The sequence below is a fragment of the Lipotes vexillifer genome, unplaced genomic scaffold (assembly GCF_000442215.2).
Source record: "Lipotes vexillifer unplaced genomic scaffold, Lipotes_vexillifer_v1.1 scaffold203, whole genome shotgun sequence".
Lineage (NCBI taxonomy): Eukaryota > Metazoa > Chordata > Mammalia > Artiodactyla > Lipotidae > Lipotes > Lipotes vexillifer.
In genome coordinates, this window is record NW_006775843.1 from 141,590 (window position 1) to 155,104 (window position 13,515).

The following is a 13,515-nucleotide window of genomic DNA, read 5'->3' on the forward strand; positions in this document are numbered from 1 at the left end:
GGGCCGGGCATGCCCTTTCCTGTTCCCTCCCTCCTTCAGCCTCTGGTTCTGGTCCTCCGCTGTCTCCATCCCCTGGGATCACTGCCACTGCCCCTCCCTGCCCACCCAAACCCACTCCACTATTGAAGCCACGCTTCAAACTGTCATTTTCTTTTTAATCTTTAATCAGTCTGTGTCGAGAAAAAACAGGATTTGATCAAGCTTCCAGCTCTCACCGCTCTATCAGCATAGCGGTTTTATGGATCAGAGTTTTGATTGTATTTGTCTAAAACCAGAGGAGAGATGGAATCAGCTCCACAGATCAACATGTATTCGAAGAGACACTTCAACACTCGGGAAATGTTTTTACCAATCATTTTCTTAGGAACGACACCCAGTGGGCCCCGGGAGGGCGCGGTGCGAGTGATGGGCGGACAGGTGGGTGAGAGAGCCGGAGGCCTGGGAAGCAGGAGCAAAGAGTTGTCTGTCTTCGGAGGCTGCGGACTTCGCAGGACAAAATAAAAGGGGGGGAAAAAAATCCAACCTCATATTTTATTTGGAGGGGGAGGAATATGTTTTCAGATACAATTTCTGCTTTGGAAAATTAAATGTGTCTGAGTTTGGCAGTGGGGGCAACAACCCTAATAGTTAACTGGAGATGGGCTCACGACTCACATAAATTGTCAAGTGGGATCTTTTAAAAATGCCGAAACAGGGCTTCCCTGGTGGCGCAGTGGTTGAGAGTCCGCCTGCCGATGCAGGGAACGCGGGTTCGTGCCCCGGTCCGGGATGATCCCACGTGCCGCGGAGCGGCTGGGCCCGTGAGCCATGGCCGCTGAGCCTGCGTGTCCGGAGCCTGTGCTCCGTAATGGGAGAGGCCGCAACAGTGAGAGGCCCGCGTACCACAAAAAAAAAAAAGACTGAGAGTAATTCATTCTTTTGAAACAAAACTACCTTGGTTACTTCTCCACCATGAGATGCTATTTGAACACACTCTGACCACGTGTAAAGTCACAAGATTTAGCCAATGCCATGGATCCATGTGCTCGACCATGAATACAAATACTGATGATATTTCACCAAAGGACAGCACGGAGGACAGGAGCTCTACTGTTTGAAGAAATTTCCAGAAAGCCGAGTCTGTCTGAGTCTTTCTTTTCCTTTCTCAGTGGAACCGCCACATCCCGCTTTAGTCTTGCCTTGAGCAGAGCTGTCCAGCCGAAGGAAGACTGTCCAAAGGACACCCCAGAATCTTCCTTGGCGAGCCTGCAGGGGGTGCTCTGCAGCTCTTCCAGCAGCTCAACACAGACTTCCTGCAGAGGCTGATCCATCCTAATTCGGCGTCCAGAGACAGTTTGAAGCAGATTTTAGAAGCGATTTACATAATGTGGCATGCTTTCAGAGGAGGCGGGTAGTACTCATAAGTCAGCGGGATGTGGGATTTGGTGGGATATGCGTGGAACCGTCTGTCCCACGTTCCGCAGCACAAGATGCACTTAACACCTTCATCCAGGACCACACAGGGTCTCCCCCCATCCTTTTTGTTCCTCACTGGTCTTGGCAAATCCTCAAGTTTCACTTAAAAGCACTGCCACTGCCCTTTGTGTCAGCCTCACTCTTGAGTCCGAGATGTACGACGTGTCACTGTCCCCATGTTGGTAAATTGGAAAACTTCCTCCATCCCCCCCAAGCTCTGTCCTCCAGAGGCCTCACTCCAAAGCACAAGGTGCCCATCCCCAAAGGGGCAGCAGAATCATCGGGACTTTTTCCAGTTATGGATCTTCCTCCATTAGAGGGATCTCTGTAAAAGAAGAGATGGTTATTATACTAATACACCGGAAAACACCGCAAAGATCTGGAATCGTGAGCTTTAGTAAAATGTCGACAGTTCCTACAAATCAGTGAGAAGAAGAAAATGCTAAGTTCCACGTATCAGTTAACAAGCAAATAAACCAACTCCTCTGTACAACATTATTTGCTGGAAACTCTCATACTCAGCTCATAAAAAATAAACTGTTAGGCTTCAACCATGCACCCTAATGGTCATACCAACCGAAAGGTTACAAGTTCAAGTACAGAGAGGCAGGGTGGTACTGGAGAAAAGGAGCTCTACGAGGAACCAGGAGACCCCTGTTTCCATGTGGTTACTGCTACTTACTGCCAATATAAGCTGGAATGAGTGCTCTCATTTATAAAGTGGTGCTGGTGTCCCCTTGCCCCGGGAAACACAGCCCTACTTAGTCTGATGCAGTTTTACTATTTTGCCACGAGCTGCAATCTGCCTCTCCTTGCAATAGGCACATACACATCTTTTACTTCACCCCGGATAAACATAACCTGTATGTACCCAGAGCTTCTCCAGGGCTGGGCCCTCGTGCCCGCATCTGGGTCTTCCCTTTTAGCACGTGTGTGTCACCTTGATCCCAAGCACCACTTTCAGAAGTCCTGCCTAATTAAGGGAGAAAGAAGAAAAGCATCCTGGATCATACGGATGCTATGAAAACCAAGTTCCGCCCACTGTGGCCCTTCTACTTTGGATGGCTTGGTGCTCTTTTATGCCTCCGGAAATTTCAGTTAATGGGCTCATCACTTGTGAGATGATGATCATTTCTTCCAATAATTGGCCTTGCCCGCGGCCTCTACATGCAGAGAGATCAAGATGCAGTTTAAGCTGAGTGAGACGGTAGCACTGATTTGGCCCTGAGCTGGGAGCAGCGTGGGGCTGTGCAAGGGTGGCCCGGGCCTCGGGGCAAATGCTTACCATCTGCAATGTCAATGCCTGGGCTGGTGGATGCCACCTCCCCCGCCGTGCTGGGAGCTGTGTCAGGGTTGTCGGAAGCGGGGCGGGGGCCCCCTTGGCCCGTGGGAGGTGAATACAAACTCTGGAGCAGCTCCGAAGAGCCTGAGACGCTGCCACGGGTTCCTGACTCCCCCGGGCCCATGTCCGTGTCCCCTGAGCCGGGGTATGCTGTGGCACGTGGGAGGTGAATACAAACTCTGGAGCAGCTCCGAAGAGCCTGAGACGCTGCCACGGGTTCCTGACTCCCCCGGGCCCATGTCCGTGTCCCCTGAGCCGGGGTATGCTGGGGGGCTCTGGTCGTCCACGGGTAAGGGGCAGCCATGGCCCACGGAGGACAGGTACCCTGGGCCTAAGGCACTCAAGCCGCCACTCACAGCCTCGTCATAGGACGGGAGCATGACGGGCACGCCGTCTACCACCACGAAGTCGGGGTCGCTGCTGGAACTCCTGGGAGGCCCCCTGTGGAGAGGAAAGTGGTGCTAATCTGTCAGGTGACAGGTCACCCCGGGAACGAGGCCACAGTGCCCCCCACTGCAGCTGGGGTTCTGGGGGCTGCGGAGCCCTGGGAGGAGGTGGTGCAGGAGATCCAGCCTCCCTGCCCGGTCCCCTCCAGCAGACGGTGCGTCCCCCAGGGCCACACTCTGGACAGGAGAGGTTTTCTTCTCCTGCTTCCCTCCTGGCCTCTTGCCGCCTCTGGGCTCCAGTATCTCCTCATACTTCCTTCTTCCCCCCATTGGACCTCTGGCCTTGGCCTTATGGACATAAACCTGAGAACAGGGGACTCTGTGGCCCATTCCAACCGAGCACCCCAATGTGCCCCTGCAGTGTCCCTGAGGAAGCCTGTTGGAAACGGAACAGTACCGTTAAAAGCTTGGGAAACCGTGGCCCCTAAGTGCCCCTTTCAGTTACCCCTGTGCTTCGTATGCTTCGTGTTCGCTTTCTGCGACGGTACAAAAATCACTCACTTTTAGTCAAGACAGAAAAACAACAACAACAGACAAAAAAGGAACTCTGAACACCATCTCACTACCTGTTCCGGGTCTGTGGGCTCACAGCCGCCCCCCGACCCAGCAGCCACCTGAACCTAAGCTCCACCTGTGCTGCCCAGAGCAGGGGTTCCCTTACGCTGACACACTTGCAGGATCTTAGTTCCCCAACCAGGGGTCGAACCTGGGTCCCTGGCAGTGGGAGCTCCAAGTCCTAACCACTGGACTGCCAGGGAATTCCCTAGGGACAATTTTTAAAACATCTTAATATTTAGTCTCTAACCTGGAAACTTTGTTCCCAAGCCTATGTAGAAAAATAGCTCTACAGGCCATGTTCAAGTACTCCAGTGTACTATAAATCACAACATGTGGTTCAGCTTTCTCCTTATAACCCTTAGGCCTTCTTTAGATAGTCTAATTGCTCAATGATAGGACATGGTCCCTTGACCCATAAATAATAACGGGGAAGAGAGAGCGGATGGCAGGTTGGAGAGGAAAGTAGATTCTGTCATCTCAGCTGGAGCCTGGCTGTGGCCCCAGGATGGTGTCCACACACTCTGGGCCTGGCGTGGATGCAGGCGCACACCCACCCCCGACCTAGCACGCTTTCACGGCTGGGAGAGTGGGGTGCTTGCAGGTTGGGGGGCTCCTGCCGCCAGGTGGGGGCATTGCTACGTGGGATGAGGCCGTCCTGGGGGCGGGAGGTTGAGGGGAAAAGGTGGGTGGTGCTTTCTCCAGCAGCCCCGCCTGCTTCCCACCCCCGTGCCTGGCTGGAAGTGTGAGAGGCACGAGTGAGTTTCCTGGAGGGCGGAGTGGGAAGCGGTGAGTCCCGGGGAGCCGCCTCCTCCACTAAGCAACACGCTCTTTGCCCGGGGCGTGGTACACACGACCCTGGGGGCCAGTTTGTCCCTGTGTCAGAAACAAATGCCCTTTTCTGAAGCATGAGGTCCCCAAATGAGAAGACTCTGACATGGGCACAGGAATCCAAGGAGATACTTGATTCCCTTGGGAGCCCTGGCTGCTAGCATCCTATGATGTTCGGTGCCCTGACTTCCTTCTCACGTTCACAAACGTATCCCTGTGCTTTCTTTCTTTCTTTCTTAAATAAATTTATTTATTTATTTATTTTTGGCTGCGTCGGGTCTCCACTGCTGCGTGCGGGCTTTCTCTAGTTGCGGCGAGCCGGGGCTACTCTCCGCTGTGGCGCGCTGGCTCTTCATTGCGGGGGCCCCTCCCGTTGCAGAGCACGGGCTCTAGGGCGCACGGGTTTAGTCACTCCGCAGCACGCGGGATCCTCCCAGACCGGGGTTTATACCGGCGTCCCAGCCACTGCGCCACCAGGGAAGCCCATCCCTGTGCTTTCTAAATGACTTCTCCTTCCAGGAACAGTGACCTGCCAGCAGCAGTGCTGGGTGGCTCTTGGTTCCGAAGGGCGCTGGTGCGCTCGGTTCCGGGCAAGGGGCCAGCGTCGGAGGGGCAGGGCCACAGGCTGCCCCGGGCACTGAGAGGACCAGACCGCCTCTGAGGGACTTTGACAAGCTCCTCTCTGGTGATGACGACAGGGAGGATGAAGACACTGACCCAAGCTCACCTGTGCAGCCGAGGAGGATGGAGACCGCCCCCCCCCCCCCCCCCTCTGCCCCAGACACCCCTTGAGGATCTCATCTCCAACAATGCACAGGTCCCACTCCAAAAGCTCAGACCCTACTTGGAGGCAGAAGCTCACCGGCCCTGTCCTGGCTCCCCATCCAGAGCCTTTTCTCCTTCCTGAGACTTGCCACGGTTTTGCACACGGGTTTTGAACCTCTGTTGGGTCATGCACCTTGGACCTTGTCCCTAATTACTTCTGTGTATTTCTTATCCTCCCTGTGGCCTGGAAGCTCCAAGGTACGTAACTCTAGAGCTGCAGGCACATAGTGGGTGATGGGGCGACCCCTGGGGGTGGGAGGTGCAGGGTGTGCAGCCCTGACTGTGCTCCCCTTCTCTGCACCCCCTACAATGCCTGCCTCGACAATGTTTATCCCGGGAAGGAGGGAGATAGGGGCTCACGGGTAGAGGGGGGGGGCAGAAAGAGGGAAATGAGTCTGTCTCCAGCTTGGTGTTCTGACCCCAGACACCCCAAAACCTCCCAGGCGAGTGTTTTTGCTTTCTCCCCTATTCCCCCTTAGAAGCTCAACTCTGCACTCATCAAGGCTGACCACCCTTTCTCCTTGCTGCCCAAGGTGGCTGCACTGAGCCTCACCCAGGGCGGCCATGGGCTGCACTGACCTGGGGGGAAAGTGGGCCTTGAACTTGGTCTGGAACATCCTGGCCAGGATGACAAGCAACAGCAGTAGCAGCACGCTGGTCGCCGTGAACGCCACGATCTTCCACGTGGTCAGGAGGGTCTCATGGGTGCTGGGCCATGTTTGCTCTGCCGTGAGAGAGGGAAAAGCAGCTGTGAAGCTCCCAGGCCATGACGGGCGCTGGGGTTCGTGTGCTCGTCTGAGGGGTTCGCCTTCCCTACTTCTCTGCACTCCACCCACACTGGTTCACGTTGCCATTTGTGGGCCCCCAGATGCGCCGTGTTAACAAATGCTTCCCCCCTCCCTTTGCTGCATCCGGGGAAGCCGTCACCCCTGCTTGGGGCAGGTGGCCACGGCCACACCTGGAAAAAGCCGGGGCAAGCGGGCTGGACCGGGGTGGGCGGGAGGCGGTGGGCGGACGTGCACGGGTGCCCAAGTCTCTGTCGTGTGGTCAGTACCCGGGTGCTCTGAGAACCGGGGAGAGGACGGTTTGCTAGTAGTTTGTTATTAAGTAGGAAGCACTGACACTTGCACGTGGCTTACGTTTTTAGAAGTGAGAGCAGGTTTTACCCATAATCATATCATCTGTGCTCTGATATGCATCCTGGAGTGGAAGAGAAAGGCTGAGTCATGCATCGCTTGGGTCACACCCATGGGCCTGTGTCCTTGTCAGTGGAACGGGGCAAGGGCTGGGAGAAGACAGAGTGCACAGAGGCCAGGTCCTTCCATGGATGCTAGGGGTCTAGGGACCCGTTCAGAGGGTCAGCATTGTAACATGGGCATGGGCGGGTTAATACTCCTGACCCTCTGAACAGGGTTTGGAAGTATCAGCCACATGTATCCACAAAGATGAGTTTCTATATCCAGTCCCTAACACCGCATGTGAGGGGGGGAGGGGGTGTGCGAGGAGGGACGCGGCTCAGGACACAGACACCCGCCGCTGTGAGTAGTCTGAACCCGGACCATCCAGGGACGCCCTCGACGTGCTCACCTGACTTGATGCAGTAGACTTGATAGGAAGGAAACCACTCCCCATACTGGCAGGTTATGTACTTGTAATCACTGGTGAGGCTGTAGCCGGGATCACAGTAAAACTCCACCACGGTTCCGTGGTTGTAGCGCTCACATGGCCGCGGGTGGCAGATGAAATCGCCGTGACTCACCATGGGAGGTAGCGGGCAGACTTGGGCAGTGGGGGAGAATAAGAGTTTCAGAACCACATGCTTATCCTGTCTGGACCCTCAAAACAGAGACTGAGCTCGGAGAACACATCCCTCAGAGATGCACTGATACGTGAATCAGCAGACTGGTGATGATTAGCTGTCCCCGAGACAGTCCCTTCGTCTGTCCCTTCACGTGAGGTCAGACGGAAGCCTGCAGTAAGATTCTGAGCATTGCAGCTGTCACGTGGCGTTATAAAGTACATCGTAAAAGAGAGGTTTGTTTTACATCGCAAAGAGTATGCCTACTTACTAGACAGTGTTAAGCCGCTCTATTAATAAATGCATGCTATTATGTGCCAGACAACCTAGTAAATACAACTGAGATATTTATGGACAAAATCTTCGCTGAAAGGAACAGCTATCCTGAGCCTGTTCCTGTGGCTATGGGAGTAATTTGGGACCATCCAAATCCCTGGGTGTGCCTAACCTGATCCTCAGATGCCCTCCTGGGGTTTGGCCAATGATATATGCAGCTCTTCTGGCTCCGTGCAGGCCCAGGCCACAGCCTCCCAGTCATAGGCCCCCTGACCAGCACGGAGGAGCCTCGGGGCCTGGGCCTGGTTTGCCACCAATATGCTACGTGACCTTACAGAGGTCACTTAACCAAATTTAAGCCTTGATTTTTCTCCTCTGTAAAATGGAAGTTTATTCTACCCCTGATAATGTTTTATGGTTTTTCTAACCCTCATATTCTATGATTTTAGGGGAAGAAAAAGTTGTTTTCAGTTGCCTGTCTTGAACCCAAACTCTGGGTTGTCAGGTAAGAACTGTTCTGTCTTTGGGTCCAGAAAGATGGTTTTTGTGGAGTTTAGTGCTTTTTCACTGATTCCCACAGAGAGCCCTCTTTCCCGGACAAGGCCTCAGAACTGCCCTTAAACACTCCTCAAGAAACAATCAAAGCCCAGACTACCTAGGCCAGCTTCAAACCCACACCTATGGAAACCGCTATGAGCTTTGACCAAAAAAGGGAGAGAGTTAACTTTTGAGCCTCTTCCCAGGGGTACCCAAGCCCTGGGCAGTGGAGACTCACAGACAGGCCTCAGAGCTCTCCCCACGCAGCCACATCTGCAGGGAGCTGCCCGCCCCACACGGGCCGCTGGAATGTGTGTCGGGAGCTCTCATCTGGCAGCAACCCGGGCGCTGGGGCTGGTCAGCAAGATGGGCCCACCCGATGGGGGTGTCCCATGGCTTGGGGCCAAGAGGCTCTTTACAGACACTCTCTCTCACCCTGCAAACAATGCCACGAGGCAGATCTTGCTGGCTCTTTTCAGAGTCAGGGAAACAGAAACTCAGAGAGGTCAAGGTCGGGCTTCCCTGGTGGCGCAGTGGTTGAGAGTCCGCCTGCCGATGCAGGGGGCACGGGTTCGTGCCCCGGTCCGGGAGGATCCCACGTGCCGCGGAGCGGCTGGGCCCGTGAGCCATGGCCGCTGAGCCTGCGCGTCCGGAGCCTGTGCTCCGCAACGGGAGAGGCCACAGCAGTGAGAGGCCCGCGTACCGCAAAAAAAAATAAATAAATAAAATTGAGAGAGGTCAAGGTCTCCAGGAGCAGCTGGAGGCGTGGGTAGGAGCTCGGGCTGAGTTCTGGCTCAGCTCCTTACCAGCCGGATGACCCTGAACAAGTCGCTTCTCATCTCCGAGCTTCAGTGGCCTCATCTGTAAAATGGGAGCATCTGAGGGTTATTCTGGGGAAGGCTGGCCAGGCCTCAGTTCCGAGCTGACATGATATAAGTGGGCGGTCAGGGATAACCAGGAACCGGGCATCTACAGAGAGGGGTCGTAACGAGGCAATTGCTTCCGCAGGTGATGGAAAAACCTACGTGGAGGATGAGGTCCCTGAGAGGAGCAGCAGCAGGGAAGCCACTACTGTCCCTGGGCGGGTGGGATGAAGGTGTCCTAGTGGCCGGGCCCCCGTGGAAGTTGGAGCCATGGAGGTGATCCTGTGGGAGATGGGGGCCGCGGAAACTCAGGCACTGCTGGAGATGCCCTGGGGCAGCGAGGCACCTGCCCTCACTCCGTCTGGACAAAGCCAGCGGGGAGCCAGCGGACCGGGGGTGGGGTGGGGTGGTGCAGGGGAAGGGCCAGGTCTCGGTCTGAGGTCCATGGGCCCAGAGCGTTTTCCATGAATGGCGGCTGGCAGGTGACTGCGCCTCGGGTCCCACAGGTAGACACTGGTAGAGTCGGGACCCGGAGCTCTGGCTTTCCGCCAGCCCAGGGCATCTCCCGTCCCAGCAGATGCATGCCCTCCACAGAGCTGCCCATGGCCACGGAGTCCCGTCACCCAATGCATTTCTAGTTCCACAAACTGGGGCTCCTGCCAAATCCACTCCCTCCAGGGTGTTCCATGAGCATCCCCAGTAGGTGATCAAGACAGCAGGAGAGGAAAGGGAAGGGAAGGACGAGAAGCAGGGAGAGAGAAAAGGTACCAGCAGCATTGAGCTGGTCCTGGGATGCCAGCAGGGGTTTGCAGCAAGGGCCCCTCCTTCCCCAAAGGCCCCTCTGTGCAGAGCACAGGGAAGGAAGTGTCCGGCTCCCCGCCCAGTGAGGGAGGCCACTGGGCTCTCAGAGCCACCTTCCTGGGCTGAAGGAGGGGAGGTTCGATGTCCGCTGTGCGGCCAGCCTGACAGCAATATCTGCCACTCTGGTGGCCTCCAGGGCTTCCTGGCTCATGTGGCCACAGGGGGTCCCCCCCTCCTCTGCACCTCCCATGAGTGCCCCCCAGCACTGCAGCGGCTCACGGGAGGCTGGACCTTGGCTGGGAGAGTAGGTCCTTTCCACGGTCAAGAGCGGCAGGAGTCTCCTCCAAGCTGCCCCCCAGACAAATCCCCAGGAGTCCCCACAGGATGAGAAAATCGCCAGAGCATTTTCAAGGCCCAGAAAACGTCATGAGAGGTCGGAAGAAGCCCTGTAAATATATATATGCAAGTTTGTTAGGCCGACTAAAAATCGGCATTCTCCACCTGGTTCTACAAGAATGAAGTCACTAAGCCACTGGAGTCGCTGACCTTCAACACCCCGTGAAAGGCGTTCAGGGCGGAGATCAGGACTGAGGCACTCTGTGCTCTGGGACAAACTGGCAGAACAGAGCTTTAGATAGAGATTTTCAGGAGAAGATTTTATGAGCCCAATTTCTTGCACCTTCTCACATCTAGAAAAGCACTAAAACCATTCATGGAGACATCTCCTTGTGACTAGCTGCAACCTTCTGCCAAGATGTGAGCTTGACTGTATGCATCCCCGTCACCAAAATCACATGTGTACCGTCTTCCTCCCACATCTTCGGAGCAGTTCCTCAGAGCTGAGAGCCTGTCTCCCAGGCTATAGTCTTCATCTGGCCCCAAATAAAACAACTCACAGCTCTCATGTTGTGCAATTTTTTCCACTTGACAGTTTTCAGCAGCATTTTCCCTCACTTGGAGGATGAAGGACTGTTCAAATCATTGCCTTAACCCTGAGGCAGGCGGTCCCTGACGTGCTAAGGAAGGCCTGGGCTGACCGGACCCTGCATTTGACAAGGGAGGGGGGTGGTACAGCGTGTGCAGCCAGGCACGGGCACGGAGGGCCCCAAATTCATGTTCAAGTCCCAGCTCTATACCGCTGAGTTGGAGGCAGGGTTTTAGGCAGCTTGTTTAACTTCTGGGGAGTTGAGCTTCCCCATCCGTGTAGTCAGGGCAACAATTCCTAACTCCTAGGGTTGTCGCAAGGATTAGAAAGTGTATGTAACGTACGGAACACAAAAGTCTGGAATGCAGTAGGCACTTAATAAATAACAGCGTTTAGTATTACTGGTGCCTGAACTTGCTGAGTGCCCGTGCTGTACAATCAGGATACGTGGACTGCACCAGGACGGCCCCAAACATTCCTGGAGGGCATCTGGAAGCATCTCACTGGCAGGTTTTCTCAGAGGCCAGATAAAAACCACCCATGGTAGAGGCTTTGATTCTGAGACTGTCATAATCAGTTGCTAATGGGGATGCATTTGTCCCCTAAGTGGAAACATTTATCTTCACACTTTGCAGTGTTTCTAGTGATTGCACCTGGCCGGCCATTAGCTTTGCTGCAAGGAACCCCCCCACCCCCACCACCAACCCCGTGCATCCTGGTAGGGGCAGAGGCTCGGGAGTGTTCTTTAAACTTGGAAGGAACAGACAATCAAAGTGTTAATTATAAATTTGGGAAGCTTATTTTATTTTATTTTTTTAAATAACCCTTTTTTAAACATTATATATTTATTTATGGCTGCGTTGGGTCTCCGCTGCTGCGCGCGGGCTTTCTCTAGTTGTGGCAAGCGGGGGCTACTCTTCGTTGTGGTGCGTGGGCTTCTCATTGCGGTGGCTTCTCTTGTTGTGGAGCACGGGCTCTAGGCGCGTGGGCTTCAGTAGCTGTGGCTCGCGGGCTCTAGAGCGCAGGCTCAGTAGTTGTGGCGCACGGGCTTAGTTGCCCCGCAGCATGGGGGATCTTCCCGGACCAGGGCTCGAACCCGTGTCCCCTGCATTGGCAGGCGGATTCCCAACCACTGCGCCACCAAGGAAGCCCTGCTCATTTCTTAATTCATTTACTTAACACATAGTTTTTGGACAACCACTGAAACTAGATAATGCATTGATCCCACCCTCCTGGGGCTTACTAAAGACAGATGATAAGTAAACAAATGAATATTGATGTGTCTGGATGAGGCCTTTCCTCTCTCTGTTGAAAAACACTACCAACTCTCACACACAGCAGGTGGCCTGGGCGACCTACCCCCACCTCCCGAGAGGCCTGGAAGGTGCCTGGGACCAAAGGGAGCCGGATGTTCTTTTAGGCACAAGAAGATCCAAAATGTAAGCTGGTCCTGGCAGGGGATTAGAGAACCAGGGATGCAAAAGCTTTAAAAAGGCCAGACCACATCACTCCCCCTGTGATGGAGACGGGTCAGAGGACAGCGGCTGTGTGCACCCCAAGCCGGAGAAACCGAGGATACCCCAGACGCCAGAGCAGCCAAGGGCAAGGGCCCTGATCTAGGACAGGTGGTCAAGGGACGTGTGGGGAGGAACATCCCGGGCAGAGGGGATGACGCACGTGAGGGCAAGCTGGAGGCATGAAGGCAGGAGGGGCTGGCGGCCATGTGTGACCAGAGAGGGGAGGGGCTGCACACGGGAGGGTGCAGAGGCAGCCAGGGCAGTGTGTATAGGCAGCTCCGTGGGCCCCGTGGCCGGAAGTTGAGATTTTACCCACAGTGTCAGGGACACTGTAAAGAGCCAGTATAGACCTGTTTTCACAAGGAAGCTCTAGCTGCTCTGTGGAGGCTAGGAAGCAGGGATGGAGGTGGGGAGGCTGTCAGGTGGCTGCTGCCACAACCAGGTGAGGGAGGATGGTGGCTTGGACCAGGACAGTGGCAGTGACATGGTGAGTAGGAGAGTGATGGGACCTATTTAGAACTGTCTCTACAATAGGATTTGCTGAGAGATGGAATCTGGGGGCCATGGGAAGAATCAAGGATGACCCCCAGATTTCTGCCATTAGCCCCCAGGCAGACGGTGATGCCATTCACCATGTCAGGTTTTTGTTTGTTTTGTGGGAAGGGAGAGGTAGTGAGAGTCTGGGCTGCCCGTGAGACAGTCATCCAAGTATTAATCAGGCAGCAGGAGAAAGTGCCTGGGGTCAGTAAAGAACTCAGGCATCGGGGAGTTCCCTGGTTGCCCAGTGGTCAGGATTCTGGGCTTTCACTGCCATAGCCCGGGTTCAATCCCTGGTCGGGGAACTGAGGTCCTGCAAGCCACGTGGTGCAGCAAAAAAAAAAAAAAAAAAAAAAAAAAAAAAAAAAAAAAAAATAGAGAAAGAAAGAAAAAGAACTCAGGCATCATAAGCCTAGAGATAAGACTGAAAACCATGAGACCGGGTGAACTCACCTAGGGAGAGAGGGTAGAGAGAAAAGAGAAGGGGTCCCCATCCAAAGGCTGAGAAATCAGTTGAAAGAGTGAAAGAGACTGGCCAAGCAGACTGGGATGGACCAAGGAAGCTGAGACAGGAAACTGTTCTGAGCAGGGGGCAGTAGTTCCCAGCAAGCTGAGAATGATTGGAAATCACCGGTGACCTTGAGGCAAGCAATTTCAGAAGAGTGGTGAGTGGCCAGTGGAAGAGGGGCCGTGTGAGCTGAGGAGTGGGCGGGGTAGGACATGTAGACTCAGAGAGGTTTGCTAAAGGAAAGCAGCCAATGGGGCAGCTGGAGGCCCGGGGGATCCTGCCCACCGCCCGCCCCCCCC

At 54.8% G+C, this 13,515-nt stretch overlaps 1 protein-coding gene across 1 annotated transcript in view; it reads right to left on the minus strand.

Annotated features, from left to right (window-relative positions):
• Positions 1-1,728: 1,728 nt before the first annotated feature.
• SUSD4 (sushi domain containing 4) overlaps positions 1,729-13,515 on the minus strand; it is a 123,753-nt gene continuing 111,966 nt past the window's right edge. Inside the window, exons 6-10 of the mRNA XM_007450223.1 lie at positions 7,042-7,233; positions 6,034-6,178; positions 2,997-3,238; positions 2,741-2,881; positions 1,729-1,780 (exon numbers count right to left, since the gene is read on the minus strand). Of these exons, the coding sequence (XP_007450285.1) occupies positions 1,752-1,780; positions 2,741-2,881; positions 2,997-3,238; positions 6,034-6,178; positions 7,042-7,233 (749 nt within the window). The 3' untranslated portion in view covers positions 1,729-1,751. The remainder of the gene's footprint in view (positions 1,781-2,740; positions 2,882-2,996; positions 3,239-6,033; positions 6,179-7,041; positions 7,234-13,515) is intronic.